This window comes from Ambystoma mexicanum, chromosome 3q (genome assembly GCF_040938575.1).
Source record: "Ambystoma mexicanum isolate Mex_15411 chromosome 3q, UKY_AmexF1_1, whole genome shotgun sequence".
Classification (NCBI taxonomy): domain Eukaryota; kingdom Metazoa; phylum Chordata; class Amphibia; order Caudata; family Ambystomatidae; genus Ambystoma; species Ambystoma mexicanum.
This window is the reverse complement of record NC_090926.1, coordinates 272,795,949-272,812,529: the sequence shown is the minus strand read 5'-3', so window position 1 is coordinate 272,812,529 and position 16,581 is coordinate 272,795,949. Positions and strand designations below refer to the sequence as shown.

The window sequence follows — 16,581 nt, the reverse complement described above, 5'->3', positions numbered from 1 at the left end:
ATGTTTTATATATTTTTTTATGTTGACCTACTTTTGTGCTTCAAATGTTGGACCAAAAAGAGAACCTAGGGAAAAGAACCTCCAAACTCTTCAGTGGGTTTTTCTCACACGTTGTAATCTGAGGCCATTTAAAATCATTCCAAGGCCACATTTGGTTCCCAGCCCATCCCTGATACGTCTATGAATATGGTGAAATCAGATTGCATAGGGTACAGGTTGAATTTTCTGGGCAACCTGTTCTTTTCACACCACTCTGGTGCGTCCACAAGAAACCGGGGGTGTACTGGATGGGCTCTAGAGAACTATTGGGTAGAATTGTATCCGATTTAGTAAGATGATCCACTACGTTGAAAAACAGAACACGCAGCACAGCAATCTGCCTGAAAATCTGCCTGAAAAGATGAGGGCGAAATCATAGTAATCCTTTCTCCCCAACACCCCAAAATAATCATTGTTCTTCTACTCTTCCCATAGACCTGCAGCATTCTCAAAGTCCAGACTTGGCTGGATTGTCCTACCTGGATATGGGGCAAGCAGTGAAGGGCCAGACATTTTGACTAGTGTAGGCCACTTTTGTCGAGAACTGGAAACCAGTTCAAGGACTTGGTGCACTGGTAGCTTTGACCAATGTTAATGATACAATGTGTATTCAGATTCAAGATTTGTCACACGTTTTATCAAAAATGGGCCGCCAGGTCCTAGCAAAAAAATGTTGTGGCAAGGGGGGTACATGTGATGCCCACTTAAGGAAAGAACTCCTGCAAGCACCGACAAATCCTTTTTGATTCCCTGGCAGATTGCGGGCTGGAGGTGATAAAGGATAGCTCAGGGGCAACGCAATTGTCTTGGAAGCAAGACCATGCAGCGCGCAGCACAGGTTTGAATCCCGATCCCACGCTTAGAAACCACTTGCTGGTATTAAGCGCATTCTAAAATAATAATTATAAAGGAGGATCTTGATACCCTGTCATGGTGCCTCCAAAATGATAGAGCATGTAGGCAAGGTTTATGAGCATTGGTGAGGCCCAGACTATCAGCGAAGGTCCTTGTGGCTGGAAGTGGAGAAGGCATAACCAGCCAGGGCGTAAGACATGCACCCACCAGGAGGCCGGCCCGTGGTGTGGTGGGAGGAGCGGTGCTGATCATGACCTTGGGATGCATGCTGCTCATAATTTGAGCAATGTGTCAGACTGGGCAGCACAGCAGGCTGCAGCTGGTAGTCGGGAGCCAGGAGCTAGCCAGCCACTGGTTGGAGTGCTGAGTGCGCCAGCAGAACATCTGGCTTCCTGTGCTTTTGGAGAACCCGGCTGGGCTGTCGAAGTACAGAAAGGAGGGGCCAGAATTCTCGCTGGAAGGCAGTGAAGGGGACCAGTTGCCGCAACTGAGAAGGACCTCCTTGCAACATCAACACTGATCTGTCTAGACGGGGGCCAGCTGGTGGTGCACACAAAGGAGAGAGGCGCGCATAGTGTCCCGCCGAGAAACCAGGCCAGCACCCGGGTGGCAGGGACTCTCCTGGTTGCGTTCCTAAACCCAAAACATTATGTGAATCAGGAGCATCTCTTTTGGAGCCGCGCCGCTGTTAGTCTGCGGTGAGCCATCGTCCAAAACAATCATTCTAGCTGCTGGACTAGACTAGCAGCAAAATATGGTACACTGGCAGCGGCTGCAAGAACGTCTCCTCAATAGACGTGGCCTTTCCCAGGAGGAAGGGGTCACACCACCACACTGGATGGGCTAATAATTGGTCACTATGGGGCAGTCTGGAGATACCAGCCCAAAATACCCTTTAATCAAGCTTCAATGAAGGGGGTAGCAGGGACCTTTCAGCAGTGGGATGTCAGGGGTGCCTGAAACATCGCAGCCACCACCAGAAAGCTTGCAGTGTAAATTGAGACAAATGTTTGCTGCAGTCAAGTTGAGCCTGGACGTGCCGGGAAGTAAGATATATTCATTGACCAGCAAGATGGATAGTATGCAAGGGAAGCTCAACCAACACAATGGCAGGCAGGATGAAGCTGAAGAGAGAATCTGAACTCCAGAGGACACCTGTGCAAGGGCAAGCAACAACACTTCTGACATGCGATTGCTCCTTAAGGTTATATGTGATAAGGCGGAGGAGCTAAAGGGCCGATTCAGGCAAAACAATATTAGAATCCTTGATATCGTCTCAACGGCAGCAATGCAGAACACGGAATGATTTGTCGAGACTCCACAAAAGGCCGTCTTTGGGAGCGAGACCTTTTTACCAGTGTTTTATATATTAGAAAGGGCCCATTGGACTGTGACACCCAGGCCCCCTCCAGGAGACCCCCAGGAGCAATAATTGCTAGAATTTTAAATTGCAGAGACAAAATCCTGAGAGAGACCATAGCAACAGGGGAGCTCAGGTACAAAGACGACCATTTCAATGTTTCTGGATTTCACCTCGTCCGTGCAGTCGGCGTGAGAATTCTTCAGGGAAATTGAACTACAGCTGAGTAGGAGACAGCTCCAAGACTCCACAATGTTCCCAACGAAACTCAGAGTGGTGCATAGTGGTGGCAAGACCCATTTCTTCAATGCCCATGTACAAGCAGATGAATTCTTAAAGCATCTCAAGGAATGGCTCATGCGCAACACGGAACACGGAACAGGGAACTCTGGAAGAATGGGACTAAAAGTACCTCAAACATCGGACAGAAAGGGATCAGGATCTAGTCAGTGGAAAAAGTCTAACGCAACCCTGGACTGGCAGCAGTTACATAGTCTGACTTGTGGTGGAGCATTGGATTATGATAAATAAACTGTGCAGAATAATGAGCACAGGTGTCTGCACAATGAGCACAGGTGTCCACACACCGTGCCGAGCGGACAGAACCCTGTGTGCACGCCTAACCACGAATTATGGCTCAGTGTCGGATTAGGAGTTGGGATGGGGGAGTTTTGAGGGGCATGGGGAAGGATCTGAGTTACTGGCCTCATTGGAAGCTTAGTGTGGAAGGGGAAGGAGAGGTAAGCTCCTTGACCGGGTGACATCGATGGAGAGTTGACGCTGGAAGTCCTTCGGGCTGTGGAAATGTGGTACAATATGTAGAAGGTGACCATGAGATATCTTTGCAAGATATGGGGTAATCATTTAATGACTCTGGTCAAGAAGGACCATTAATGGTAGGGACGGATGGGGGAAATATAAGGGAGGGGGTGGCCTGAGCTCCAGATGTCGTTGTGGAATTTAAAGGGGTTAAATAGGTTGCATTAAAACCCATACATTCATGATATACTTAGAACGGCACAAGATAAATTTGGCAATGTTTCAGGAAACTCATTTTAGCAGGGATACTTCAACTGGGAGGTCAAGATGGGTTGAACATCGTTTTTTTCCTCCTACTCTTCGCATGCAAGAGGAGCGGCGATCCTGGTTCATAAATCCTTGCTGTTAATACTGAAAGAGGTGAGGTGTGATGAGGCGGGTAGACTTTTAATAGTCCATGGGTGCATGGTAGGTTACTGGGCTACGTTCAGAAACCTGTATGCCCCAAATGAAGATTTCCCCAGACATTTTTCCATAGGCTATCCTCCCATATTGGAGCCAAAGATTTGCTGTTTATCTGGCGGTGATGATTTCAATACGGTCAGTGGCTTAACACTGGATAAATCTAGCAGGATGGCTTGGCCCCTGTTGGCCATCAAAGGCAATTGCTCAAGACCTGTGGAGAGCCGAACACACTGAAGCTCAGGAGTTGTTTTTTATTCACGGGTGCATGATACTGCCACTAGCATAGATATGATATTCTCATTGAGACGCATACTCTTGGGTTCATGATGCACCGATTCTGCCTGGACTTCATCGGACTGTTCCCCAGTAGGATGTCCGATTTCATTTCCTGGAGAGAGAGGACCTGGCAGGGTTGAGGTGATCAAAATCCCTCACGGATATAGCATACAAGGACCAACTTAGTAAAGATATAGAGGAGTTTTTTTGCTATCAATACTGGCTCGGTAGACTCCCCCCAAAACAGTGTGGAAAACGTGTTTTAAGGTATACATTTGGGGTATGTGCATTTCGAGAGAGGCAGGGGTGCTCCAAGCAGTCAGAGGTATCTTGCATGAATGTGAGAGGGAAATTAAGAAGCTGTAGACACATTTGACAAATGAGGATCCAAAACTGCTGCTTTAGATCTGTCAAGAGACGTATAGGTTTTGAGGAAATACAGAACGAGAGGTTAACTTCCTGGTGGGAGAATCCAAGGGCGAACGATATGGAGAGGGTGGTGGGCCAAGCAAAACCCTAGCATGGGCAGCAAGAGGAGCTGGAAAGAGTAGGTCTATAGAGAGAAAGAGAATGGCTCATATGCAATTAGGGAGGAAGAGGTAAATTGGGCCATTTCCAACTTTTATGCCAACCTGTAAAGGTCTAACCTGCCTCACCCAGGGCTGAATGCGCACAAATGGTCTGATTTAAAATAGGCTTACTATGGCTGGATATCTCAAAGGGAGCCACTGAATTGCCTCTATATTCTTGGGGGGGATTTGCGAAAGGCGATCAAGGAACTCCTGAGTGGGAAGTCCCCCCGGAAGTGGTGGGATCCCGGGAGAATTCTACAAAACCTTTGTAAATCTGGTAGTTCTACACTTTCTAGCGATGTATAAAGAGTCAATAGAAAGTGACGTTTTCCCTAATTCCACGAAGGAATCACTAATCCCAGTCCTAACAAGGATCCGGAATCATGTTTGTCATATAGGCCTATATCATTGATTTACACAGCGGTAATTACATCTTTGCTAAAATCCTTACTAATAGGCTACTTCCCTTAATACCTGCATTCTCAAAACAAGACTAGGCCGGCTTTCATATGGGTAGATCTAACCTCTTTCAAATTGAGACAACTCTTTTGTTTGATGGATATATTGGAATCAACGCTGCCTGCAGTGGCGGCAGTGCTAGATGCGGAGCAAGCATTTGACTCCTTTTGAGCTGCGCTTCCTTTTCGCAGTACTTGAGAGTCAGGGATTGGGGAAGGGGTTGATCTCCATTATTTGGTTGCTCTACGCCTCTCCCACTGAAAAAGTATGCTTGAATGGCAGTCTCCTATAGTTTCATCCTACGGGGGTGCCCTCTTCGGCACTGCCATTTGCGATTCCGGTAGAACCACTGGTGGAGTGGTTAAGAAGCATCCAAATGGAGAAATAGTTGCGATTGTATAGCCACACAATCATGTCATATGCAGATGACATTATGCTGTTTGTCTAGAGTCTTGCCGTGAACTTAGGACCTATATAATACATGCTGTTCAAGAATTCTGGGGTGAGAATACATTTGTCTGAATTAGAGCTCTTTCCATTGACCAAGCACATTCCCTTGGCCGGGCTTATCAGACTTTACATGGAGACCGGATCAAATTGAAATACCTTGGGGTTTTGATGCCAAGGAACAAACAAATGCTGATTGAGCTGAACTAGGACCCTGTTATTATACATAGTAGCAAAATGATGGGGAAGTGACAGCGCATTCCACTGTCCTTGATGGGTAGGATTTCCTTGCTCAAAAGGAAACTAAGAAGTGCTCTTTTGGAGAAAGCCCTAAAGATTTAAACCAGTCCACCATCCACCACTAGTCACAAAATCTTTTGATTTCAAAGTGCTGTGTCCTGTTCTTTAAGGCTAGCGTTTGGGGGGGTCAATTCACACTGTGTGGGACCCACCTGATGGGCCTGCCTTGAGGCTTGTTTACTGATGTCGATACCCGGCATCTGATGCGAGTACCACAACAGATCATATGGCAATGTTTGGTAAAGGATGATGGTATCTGGGCATACAATACCAATTGGTGCTAGTAACTGGCCTTGGGATGGCAATAGCTGCCAGAAGAGAACTCATTTTCACTATCGAATAATGTAAGGCAATGCTTTTTTCCTTTTTTTTATTTTTTTTTTTTTATATTTTTTTTTTATCATTGCACATTACTTGCATTTTTTCCAATTTCCCCATCTCGTTTTACTGTGGACATGACCTTTGCTTACCATTGCAAACCTTCTGTGGGATGAGTTGTCACTGACTGGCTGACCATTTTTTGTTTTGTTTCAGCATTCTCCTTCGATGGCCTTTGAGAAGCAGCGCCTTGTGTGTCTCCCGCTATTGATGGTCCTCCTTATCAGTCACTGCCACTGCAACCTTAAGCCGCATGTTCTGTCTGGGCAAGGTATCGCCTACGTGCTCACTGAACCCACAGATGCCCAGGGTGATGGTGAGCAAGGTCTTCAGGATGCCCATGAGGAGCAGGGCTACTACTTGCAGCAGCTGTTCCTTCATTATGGCCAGAACGGTACCCTGTCCTATCATGGCCTGACAAACCTCCTTCTGAGCCTGGGGCTTGGCCAGGTGCAAGTGGTGGAGATCCAGCACGATGACTTGGGCCACGCACATGTCTCACACTTGGACCTCTTGGAGGTGCAGGAGCAGAAGCATGTGCACTCACACACCACCCTTGAGCATGAGTCCTCGAAGTCGGGAGTTGCCAGCAAGAACGCCACATCAAGGTACAGCGCATTACTGTGTTTGCAGACATGATCAATTTTTCTGTGTTCGAGATGCTGTTAATACCAATTTTGCATGCTTTCTATTCCTGGCCAATGCATCTTTTCATAACTCGTCTCTCTCTGTTGCGGCACCATGGGGAACCATAATTCGAGTTTAATTTTGGTTTCACTCCAGTAATGCTTCCACTTCCAGTAATAAGAGGTGGAATAGGACATTTTAAACCGTTGCATAGCCTTATACAATCAGATGTTAAATGTTTGCAATAGGTCACATGAGAGTAGTTGGTCTAGTGGTAATTAATGGTATTGCTGCATGTCTGTAAGACTTGATCAGCCATCTACATATCTTACTGCTGTGATTACATTTAGTTTGCAGTTTCTTTATACAGTGTGAATTAGATGAACAAGGTGTACGCACATTTCAGTGAAACATTTAAATTTCTCATATAAACATTAATAATATCTATGTTAATAAAAGTGAATTCCTATACTAATAATATAATCATCCTCCCTAATAAACTGTCTTAACAACTAGATGCAATATGCAGGGATTCGACATTTTAATAACCTAAAATACTGGTCTATTCAGTGAATTAAACGCTTTTTTCCATATCCATGAATCCACTAATTTATGAAATTTCAAGTAATTGTATGTCGGGCTTAGTTCCCTCGGACGTTCATTCCAGTGCTTTGCTGCAGCTTTTGAATAAGATCAATTCAAGGTACTTGTCCTTTTTAAATGTGGGCACTTGCAATGTTCTCACTCCCTCACAGCTCGCTTTCTTGCAAAGATGTTCAGCTTTTCTGCTAGATAGGTGGGAGTCTTAGAATAAAGTGCTCTGTGCATAATGGAGAAGAATTAAAAAATAATCCTCTGATCAATAGGCAACCAATGTAGATGTTTCAAAATTGGTGTTACATGATCATATCTTCTCGCCCCTACAATCGACCAGGCTGCAGCATTAAATACTGCCTTCAGTCGGGCCAATGACAGTTTTCGTCAAACCCAGTACGTGACATCACCAGTGATTGCTCAAGAAGAGGAAAATTAGCTTCTAGAACAAATGGTTTTACTAGTCGTAATTTTGAGATGAAAGTTTGCTATTTCCTAATTTTTTAATAAATGCCACACAGGATATTTTAGAATGCAGTGTAAATCCTAACAATGTCCCCTTTTCTTTGAACTCCACGTCCTGCATTTGCAGGGTTTAACTTCAAGAAATGTGCAGCAATCCATTCACCGATCTCTTCCAAGCATTTACTCAGCTGCCCAACTGCTGCTTTTGAAGACCTCTTAACAAAGAGCTGCATATCAACCGATGTATGTGCGCTCTGTTTTCTCTAAGTGGTTCCATTTTATAGGTTAAACAAAATAGATAAGATCGAACCTTGTGGTACACCATATCGAACCTCACTGTTGTACAATCTTTCCTGTCTAATAATTACTGTTTGCAACCGGTAGTAAAAAAAGATTGAAACCTTTCTTCCTATTTGATACTGGAGAATCTACAATAAAACTGTATGATCAATGGTATATGTAAGGAAGGCATGGTATCAATAGTAGACACAGACACAATGCATACAAGTTTTGAAAACCTTTCTTTTGGTATTTTAGTTGGGTTGGTAGAATTCCTCACTGGCCCTAACTCTAGAATGGGAGTAGTCTCGACCATTAAACAAATAACAAACGCGTCCAAATCAGTCTAGTGAAAATAAAAAGGCCTATACTTAAAAAAAAAAAAAAAAAAAAAAAAAAAAAAAGCTAACCTTGCCCCCCCCTCAAATGACAAATGTGTTAAGGGAATTCAAACGGAAAAATAGTGTCTTAAAAGAAAGGTCAGAATGGTTCCCTCCCCTACTTTCAGCAGCACAGGGTCTTGAGAGTTTCTTAAAAAGGATAGGTGGATGGCACAGTTCTCAGTCTTGAACACTTTGGCTTACTGGTACAATTCAACAGTTCAGGTTTGGACTTTATCCGCCGTCTCATAAATGCACAGTTCTACTCTTCATTCTTACTTTGCCACAATTCTTACTTTGCCACACTTCAACACAGGCTTCCCCCTGCCGGGCTGAAGCCTGCTTCTCTTTTCACATTCAACTTTTTCTTTCACAGTTCAGACTTCCCTCTGCCGAGCCTGAGTCTGTCATTCACTTTGTGGGGTTGCTTTCCCCACATCCCTTCACACTTAACTTTCACTCTGGCACAGTTCAGCACAGGCTTCCATCTGCCGGGTTCAGGCCTGTCTTTTTCTTTGCAAGGATTTCCTTCCCTGTTTGTCCGATATCTATCTTCTTACTGTTGAAGACTTTCGGAACTGCAAGGATTTCACGTAGACCTCTGCATGACAACTTCAACCTCTCCTTAAACAATTTAACAATCTTTCTCATCTCGCCATGCTACTTGGTACTTGTAGTTTCTTATTCTCTTGACTTTGTCCTCTTGGCCTCTTTCAAAATTCATGTGTAACACCAATACGTCTTGGTAGTCGTAGTTTCTTATTCTCTTTACTTTTCTCTCTTGGCCTCTTTCAAAGTTCTTATACTTTGCCCTCTCAGAATATTCAGAGTTCACATACTTTTCAAAGTTGATATATTTTGCTTTTCACTTATTCAGCTTTCACTCCAGATCGCAGTTACTTTCGTGCCTTCGGTTCCCGCTTAATACACTTCAACTCAGAACATTTCACATAGACTTTTGAATGCGTGATTCCGACTTGCAGGACCACTCTGCTACTTTGTATACTTTCTTCATCATTTAGCAATTGTCATTTCCGTTATGTTTTTTATCGGCACTCGCACAACCTTCAACTGCCTTCGATAACTCACCGGTCGTGTTATCAGGCTTCTCTCTTCAGTGCCTTTCATGCAGCAGTCAAGGCTATTACCAACGCCTCTTCTGCTCCTCCCAAACTCTGTTGTTCACCCCGGAGGGTAGCAGACCGCTTTGAAGCATCTTGAAGATTTCTCCTTTGCGCCCACTCGGTTTCAGTCTTGGAATGCTTACGGCTTAAGTGTGGAATTCTCAACTGGCTCCCTCTCTATCTTCGCAGCAGTCGATCAGCCCCAGTCGATCAGCCCCTTGGCCTTCCAACTTCCATAGTCCAGTTCGCATCTGCCACGAAAGAGCTGCTCCTTTTCGTGCCCAGCCTCGCTCAGAGTGTACCTGTGTGCGCCACCTTTTAGCCTGATTGGGAGTATTAACAAGTGGCAGGTGTGTATAGTTAGGATTTCGTGCCTGACTCTGCCTGGTCTCATTAAAGGGACAGGGCCAGTGCAAGTCAGTAGAGGTAATCTTCCTAGCCTCATTGCTCCTGTTCCTCGGCTCAGTAGTGTTGTCATTGGGAAGTGGGGAGAAATTATGGGAGCTGTAGTTTCCCATATGATAAACAGGGATAGGGGGGGTCAGATGGGTTGTGAAAAAAGGATACCCTGTCTCACCATCAGGTGCTCCTCCCCCACTCACAGAGGGCCCCCTACCCAGGTGATCCTCCCTCGCTCGTCCACCCCCAGGGTCGGGATCCAAAAGTGATGGCCTTTCCCTGGCCACCTGAGTACAGGCTCCCCGAGGACTAGGTTGTGAAACACCCTCTGGTTTTTCACATGTCAAACGCTGCCGATAGTTCTAATAACCCCAGTGCACATTCTCCACCATTGCCCATCACTTGCAAGGACTCGTCTATTATATGTAGCGTTGGTGTTTCGATTGTGCATCCTTCATAATAAACAGTTGTCCCAAAGATACATGGATTAGCTACATTATAAACTGGGCAAAAATAGAGAAACATTATGGCCATGTGCAAAATAAGTTGGACGTAGATTTGACATTGTTGAACGGACTAAATCATTGATCATTCGTCTGCCTGCCTCTTAGAGCTGTCGGGGTGGGGCTCACAGGGATGATTGACTCTCCAATGGGGTGGAGGATGTTCCCAGTTACTGTTTGGATAAGATTCTTTGTTCAGCCCCCTTTTCGGCCCTGGCACAAGCTGGGGACATCACATGGGCACCAGGATGGTTAGGGATCCAGCTAGCCCAGGCCCCATTCCACAATGCATGCCATGTGATTTGCACACATTCCCCATCGATGCACATTTTGGCCATTATTACCAGTGGTCGAAGTGAGCTGGAGCGGTGCTTCTCTACTTTGTTCAATTACATTTTATAGCTCCTATACTTTTATTTTAAAAATAAACCGTTCTGGAATGGTTTCGTTTTAAAATAAAAGTGTAGGAAGAACTTGAATCTTGGACTTTCAGTGCACTGCACTGAACATTCCCTTAAACCGCTGGTGCAAGTATTGGGGGGGTGTATTGTGTGTGGGAGGAGCGTTATGGGGTTTGTGGGGAGTGGGTGCAGGCCAGCAGGGAACATAGTCACACTACTTCTTTTCGTACACTTCGACCCCTGATTATTAATACCCAGTCTGTTCAATTTCTGCTGTGGCATGTCACACGGTCTGCTCACATTTCAGCCGGAAACAGAGCGCCCAAAATGCTTTGCAGGTAGCACAGGCCATCATCTGAAAATATCTGTGCTGACGCACTGAAATTCAGTCTTGACCTACATGATGTATGGCGCCTCCTCCATCCTCCAGATCGAGATTTTACCTTTTATTCCCTGCCACATGGTACCTATATGGCATTGACTGTTGAGGGAATTGCGGGACAGTGCATTAAGGTGTGAAAACACCAATTAGCTGGTCGGACCATGGCATGGTGTGTTGGGACCGACAAGCTCCCTCTCTCAACGCCTACCTCTCAGTAAAACTCTCTTCTATCTTGCATACTCATCAACGCCAGATGGGTTGCCAAAAATAAACACACTTTACCTCGCATTGACTTGAAAACCCAGATTTCCTATTCATCACAGAAACCGGGTCACAATGCTTTCAACCCCATCACACCTAAGCCTTCCCTCCCGGTTACTCCCTGCTCATACATAAAAGGTTCAGCAGAGCGGAGGGGCCTAGCTTTGAGACACCAAATGCAAAGCCTTTCTAGCTCGGTTCTGCCTCAGCCCTTCTCCTATATAGGTCACCCAGTTATGAGCGTCATTTTTCTGATTCTCTGTCTCCAGCTTACCCATGCTGATGCAGCATCCTGGTTTGATGTCTCCACCAACCCCATGACCCGCTCCCTTTTAGACTATCTGGAAGCTCTCGGCCTCTCACAATTGATCTCGCGCCTGGCAAGCATTGCAGGACACACCCTAGATCAGGGGTCTCCAACCTTTTCATTGGCAAGAGCTACGTGTAGTTAATGGCCAATAGGCAGGAGCTACTAGGGTGGTGATATCCACGAGTATGAGAAATTCGACCAAGATGATTTTGGGCAGTTTATTTGCTCTTCATATAGAAAAGGAATACTGTATGTATTTACTGTGATATTAATATATCAATAACTTCAAAAACATGTTTATTTTATTATTTTTTATAAGATGCTGTTTCCTAAAAATTGTGAAGCATATCAGAAGTAGGAAACTAAGTGGGACATTCAATGTGAAGGCTGACACTGCATGCTATCCACCAGTGCTCAGTAATCTGGTGTGAAGCTTGACACTGCAACAGCTCTCAGATGGATCAAGGTTTTGATTTAAGGAAGTTTGTCTGAAAAAAGCAGATTCACAGAGACAGGCAATCACATTGACTGATAGTGCAGACCCCTTTTTATCCATAGTGATTGCACACCCGACATGGCAAACATACATTCAGGACGGTTCTTGAACTTGCTTACAGCAGACTCGGCCATGGGAATCACTGTGCCCTTCACAACTCCGCCATCTGTAAAAGAGCATTTTTTTTCAGCAAATAATTAGCACATTTTGAAGGACAGCTCTGTAAGAGCATTTGGATTGCAGCGTTTAGTTTATCTACTTTTTAGAATTGCAGAGAAATTCCTTTTGAAATTTTGTTTTCTTAATTTTTGTGAATTACTGCACAAATCCTATGAATGTTACTATTTTATTCCCACTTTAATTTGGGCACCATAGATTAAAGATGCACATTTTCTTTTTACACTGGAACAAATACATTGTTTATTTGGATGGAAATGGTACTACTTTTGCATTTTGTTGGTTGGTGAGTCTGCAACCTGACTAGTTTTTCAATAAATTTGGAATACGGCTTTAAAACAAAAGGCAGTATATACCACATTCTGCTTTGTCAAAAAATATAATCTGCTGACAGTACAGCATATTCCCAATTCATAAACATTGCTCACGTACTAGGTCACAGAAGTCGGTGAAGGAAAAGTAAGCCAAATTACCCTACTATGTTTTTATGTAAATAATTGGCAAGATTGAAAAAATGACCCTTGGGGAAACCATACGAGCCAGTTATATGCAAAAAATAGTGTAAATTGCAGGGCTAAAATAACATTCAATTTTATATTAATGACTTGTAGCGTGCACACATGAGACAACATACAAGTCTTTAAATTAACATTTTGAGTGAAGAGTATGGTTGTAACGAGGGGCGACAGTCAGAATGGATGGCGACATGCCACTTTGCTCCCTTTTAGCTCACAGGATCACAGCCTCTCCCTGCAGGAATCATGTTCTTCTGGTGCATGTTCAATGGGCCATGCTTGGCTTGCACATGCAACTCTCCGACATATTGGAATTGTTCATGTATTAGACCATTACTTTTAAATCATATGTTTTGCTGAATTTCTAACAAAATCAGTGATCATAAATTGCACCATTTCAGCCCAGCGTTGAAAGGCTGGAAATTCCTTGCAATGTGTAAAAGGTTCCCCATAGATCTCTATAGATCTCTCGATATGTGCACATAGGCAAATGGGATCAACCCTGTTAATTGTTCTCCCATCCCATGTGTCACCTCTTGTTCTCTCTCTGTATTCACCACCCTATTTTGTACAGTGCTCTGTTACATAGTAACTAGGTTTAAACTATATTAATCCTATTATGCATATCAATATATTCATCAAAGACGCTGTTCAGGCGAGCAGCACTCCACACAAAGAATGTTCCAAATGGCAGATGGTCATCACGGGTAAGCAACAGCAAACACTACAACACTGGTTGTATATTATAAGACAACCTTTATTTTTCGTTTGAAACAGTTTAAAAAATCCATTAAATTCACCCAGTGAGTGTTTCTTGCCTGACGGCAGCCTGACGCGTTTCGCCACAACCCAGTGGCTTGTTCAGTCACTCATCACCCACAGGCAGTTCGTTTTTTATAAAAAAACACCACAGTGAAGACATTGAAGAGGTGACTTACAAAATCTGCATAATGGCTAGTAGCCATTTTGGCTTGGGCTGCTAACTCTAATTGCAAATCTCGTAAAATGACACCCAATTCAACCTATTTGGTTTATGTTGCACAAGTGAAACATGACTTTTAGCAAACGTGGTAAAAGCACAATTCATAATGTTTAAATGGTAGCATTTGCAAACTGAACAATTGCATATTACTCGATCCGTGATAAAGAGACAGAACCTAGTCGTACGTACTGCAATATTGCCAGTGTAGTGCTATGGACATAGTTTAAAATGACACATTTCTACAATTTAAAAGGAAGTGATATGCTCATAAAATTCCTTTCAAACTGATGTTAATCACCATTAATGATTTTTAAAGTGCCAAGTGCGTAAACATGGGAGAATCTCTACCCTGAGCCATAGCGAGAATGGTACAATGCATTGAAGTCTGCAAAAAGTATTCACAGACCAAGGTAGTCATTGCGTGTATGTATCACCATAATAATGGAGATATATGTATATGATTCAAATTCATTTCACAGTTTCAAGACAGTTCCTGTGATGGGGATAATTTCACATTTAAAAGAACGCTGTCATAATATAAAGTGCATAGTGCAAACTACTTGCGTTCTCTAAACTGCATTAGTATAATCAGAATTGCATAATACAAACCTAAAAGGAATTATTTGCAGAATCACATACAGAGGATCTACCTCTAATTATAAATATGCAATGATGCATTTCTATAGGTGCTATATTAGGCATAATATTATCAAAATGGATATAAAAGAGAAATGGGTTCTAAAGTGCCATGTGCGTATGTAAGACAAAGAATAACAAAGTGCAAGCAATAAAGAATCAGATCGCACTATTTTGGAGTAATCAGATATCTAACAGATGTATACAAGATACCATTGCTCAGATAGCATGCTAAAATTGAGTTTTCATGGATAAAGATACCCACTGAAATACACTTGTGTGCACGAAATTAGATTTTAAATCATATTGCAAGTCACCATAAAAAGTGAAAGATAAAAATAGTGAAGAGTAAAAAAAGAAAGAAAAAAAACTTTGCACAAGTAGTCAAACACAAAGGATTACAATATAGGGTCATATAAATTGATGATTTTGCTGGGGTTACTGTATTGTGTTAAGTATAGTCCTTATGTCCACAGAAAGGTGTAAAGCTCTTCATCAATATTGTGCCCCACCGGGGTCTTACTCTTAAAGTCTAAAGTAAATTTAGTCTCTTCTTGTCGGAGTGTTCTCTCATTGTCTCCTCCCCTGGGACCTGGAATGACCTTGTGTATGCCAAAAAATGTTAGATAGGCTGGATCAGCGTTGTGAATTTCAGAGAAATGTTTCGCCATAGGGAAGGAGCAGTCCTTGTTAATAATAGCTCTAACATGTTGCAGGATACGTACTTTGAGCTTACATTTGGTACTTCCAACGTACCATTTGAGACATGGGCACATCAAGACATACACCACCAGTTTGATTCGCATGTAATTTTGCTGTTGATATGGACCAGATGTTTCAATATTGGATGAACATAGCTTTTGCAGTTCCTAGCATATTTGCAAATTTTACACCTGGTACATTTAAAGAAGCCAATTCCTGTTGTGGAAAGCCAGTTGGTATTCATATATAATATGCAAACCACTGCTCACATTTCCCACTTAATTCCAACTATCGTTTCATAAAACATCTCACATTATTTTTTTTAAAGTCCTGGTATTGATAGACATGTCACTTTACATTCATGTTTAGTTTTATAAATGTAAGTGGACAGGCACCAGAAGAACCCCAAGCCCTCACTCGCCCTCCTGACCTACTTTCTCTTTTCACCCCTCTTTCCCAGGCCGATTTCAGCAACCTACTAACACTTGGCTGACCCTCGGGCCCTCCTGGAGAACATCTCATGTAAAACCGCTTCTCAAAAAAACCCAGCCTCAACCCACTCACTCCATCAACCTACCGCCCAATTTCTAATCCCTGCCAAACTAATTGACTGCGTGGCATATGAGCAACTTGGCCTTTTTCATAGAAGGTAATGGTCTCCTCGACCCAGCCCAATCAGGGTTCCAGCCCCTCTGTGGAATGGAATCTTCTCTGCTCTCCATCTGGGACAACCTAAAAAGAACTGCTGACTCAGAAGGGTGTTTCACACTCGTCCTCCTGGGTCTATCCACAGCCTTTGATGCAATCAACCACAAAATACTGAAGAACCGGCTTCCCGCCCTAGGCATCAAAGACTCCACCCTGAATTGGATCACCTCCTTTTTTTCCCAGTCACTCACAAATGGTGGTTCAACCTTTCTCCTCTGCCCCACACAAAATGGGTGCCACAAGGAGCCTCCCTTTCTCATCTCCTTTTCAACCTAAGCCCACTACCAGTGCTCATCCATTCACACAACCTTACCTGCTACAACTAGGCAGATTATAGGCAGACCATCTTCGAAAACCCCAAGATCCAAGCCTCCCCACCTCGCCTCTTGTCTCTGACATCGACTGTTGGATGACTAACAACCACCTAATCCTCACCCCGGGCAAATCTGAGATCCTAATATGTGACAAAACTGCTCTGACCCCTCACCCCCAACCTTTGCCACAGCTGGCTGCCTTTGGAGCCCCACCTACCGCCGCCTCCTGGATCAAAACCTTGGATGCACCATGGAGGCAGACCTATCCCTCTCCAAGCACATCAACTCCGTATCCAGCGCCTGCTATTTCCACCTACACATCCTAAAACAAATCTTTCCTTACCTCTTTTACCCTCAAAGATTCTCTGCAATACTGGCCATTGTCTCGCGCCTGGACTACGCCACCTTCCTCCATC

At 43.8% G+C, this 16,581-nt stretch overlaps 1 protein-coding gene across 1 annotated transcript in view; it reads left to right on the top strand.

Moving 5' to 3' along the window:
- SLC39A5 (solute carrier family 39 member 5) overlaps positions 1-16,581 on the top strand; it is a 334,372-nt gene that overhangs the window by 76,828 nt on the left and 240,963 nt on the right. The window contains exon 2 of the mRNA XM_069653748.1: positions 6,067-6,518. Within this exon, the coding sequence (XP_069509849.1) occupies positions 6,079-6,518 (440 nt within the window). The 5' untranslated portion in view covers positions 6,067-6,078. The remainder of the gene's footprint in view (positions 1-6,066; positions 6,519-16,581) is intronic.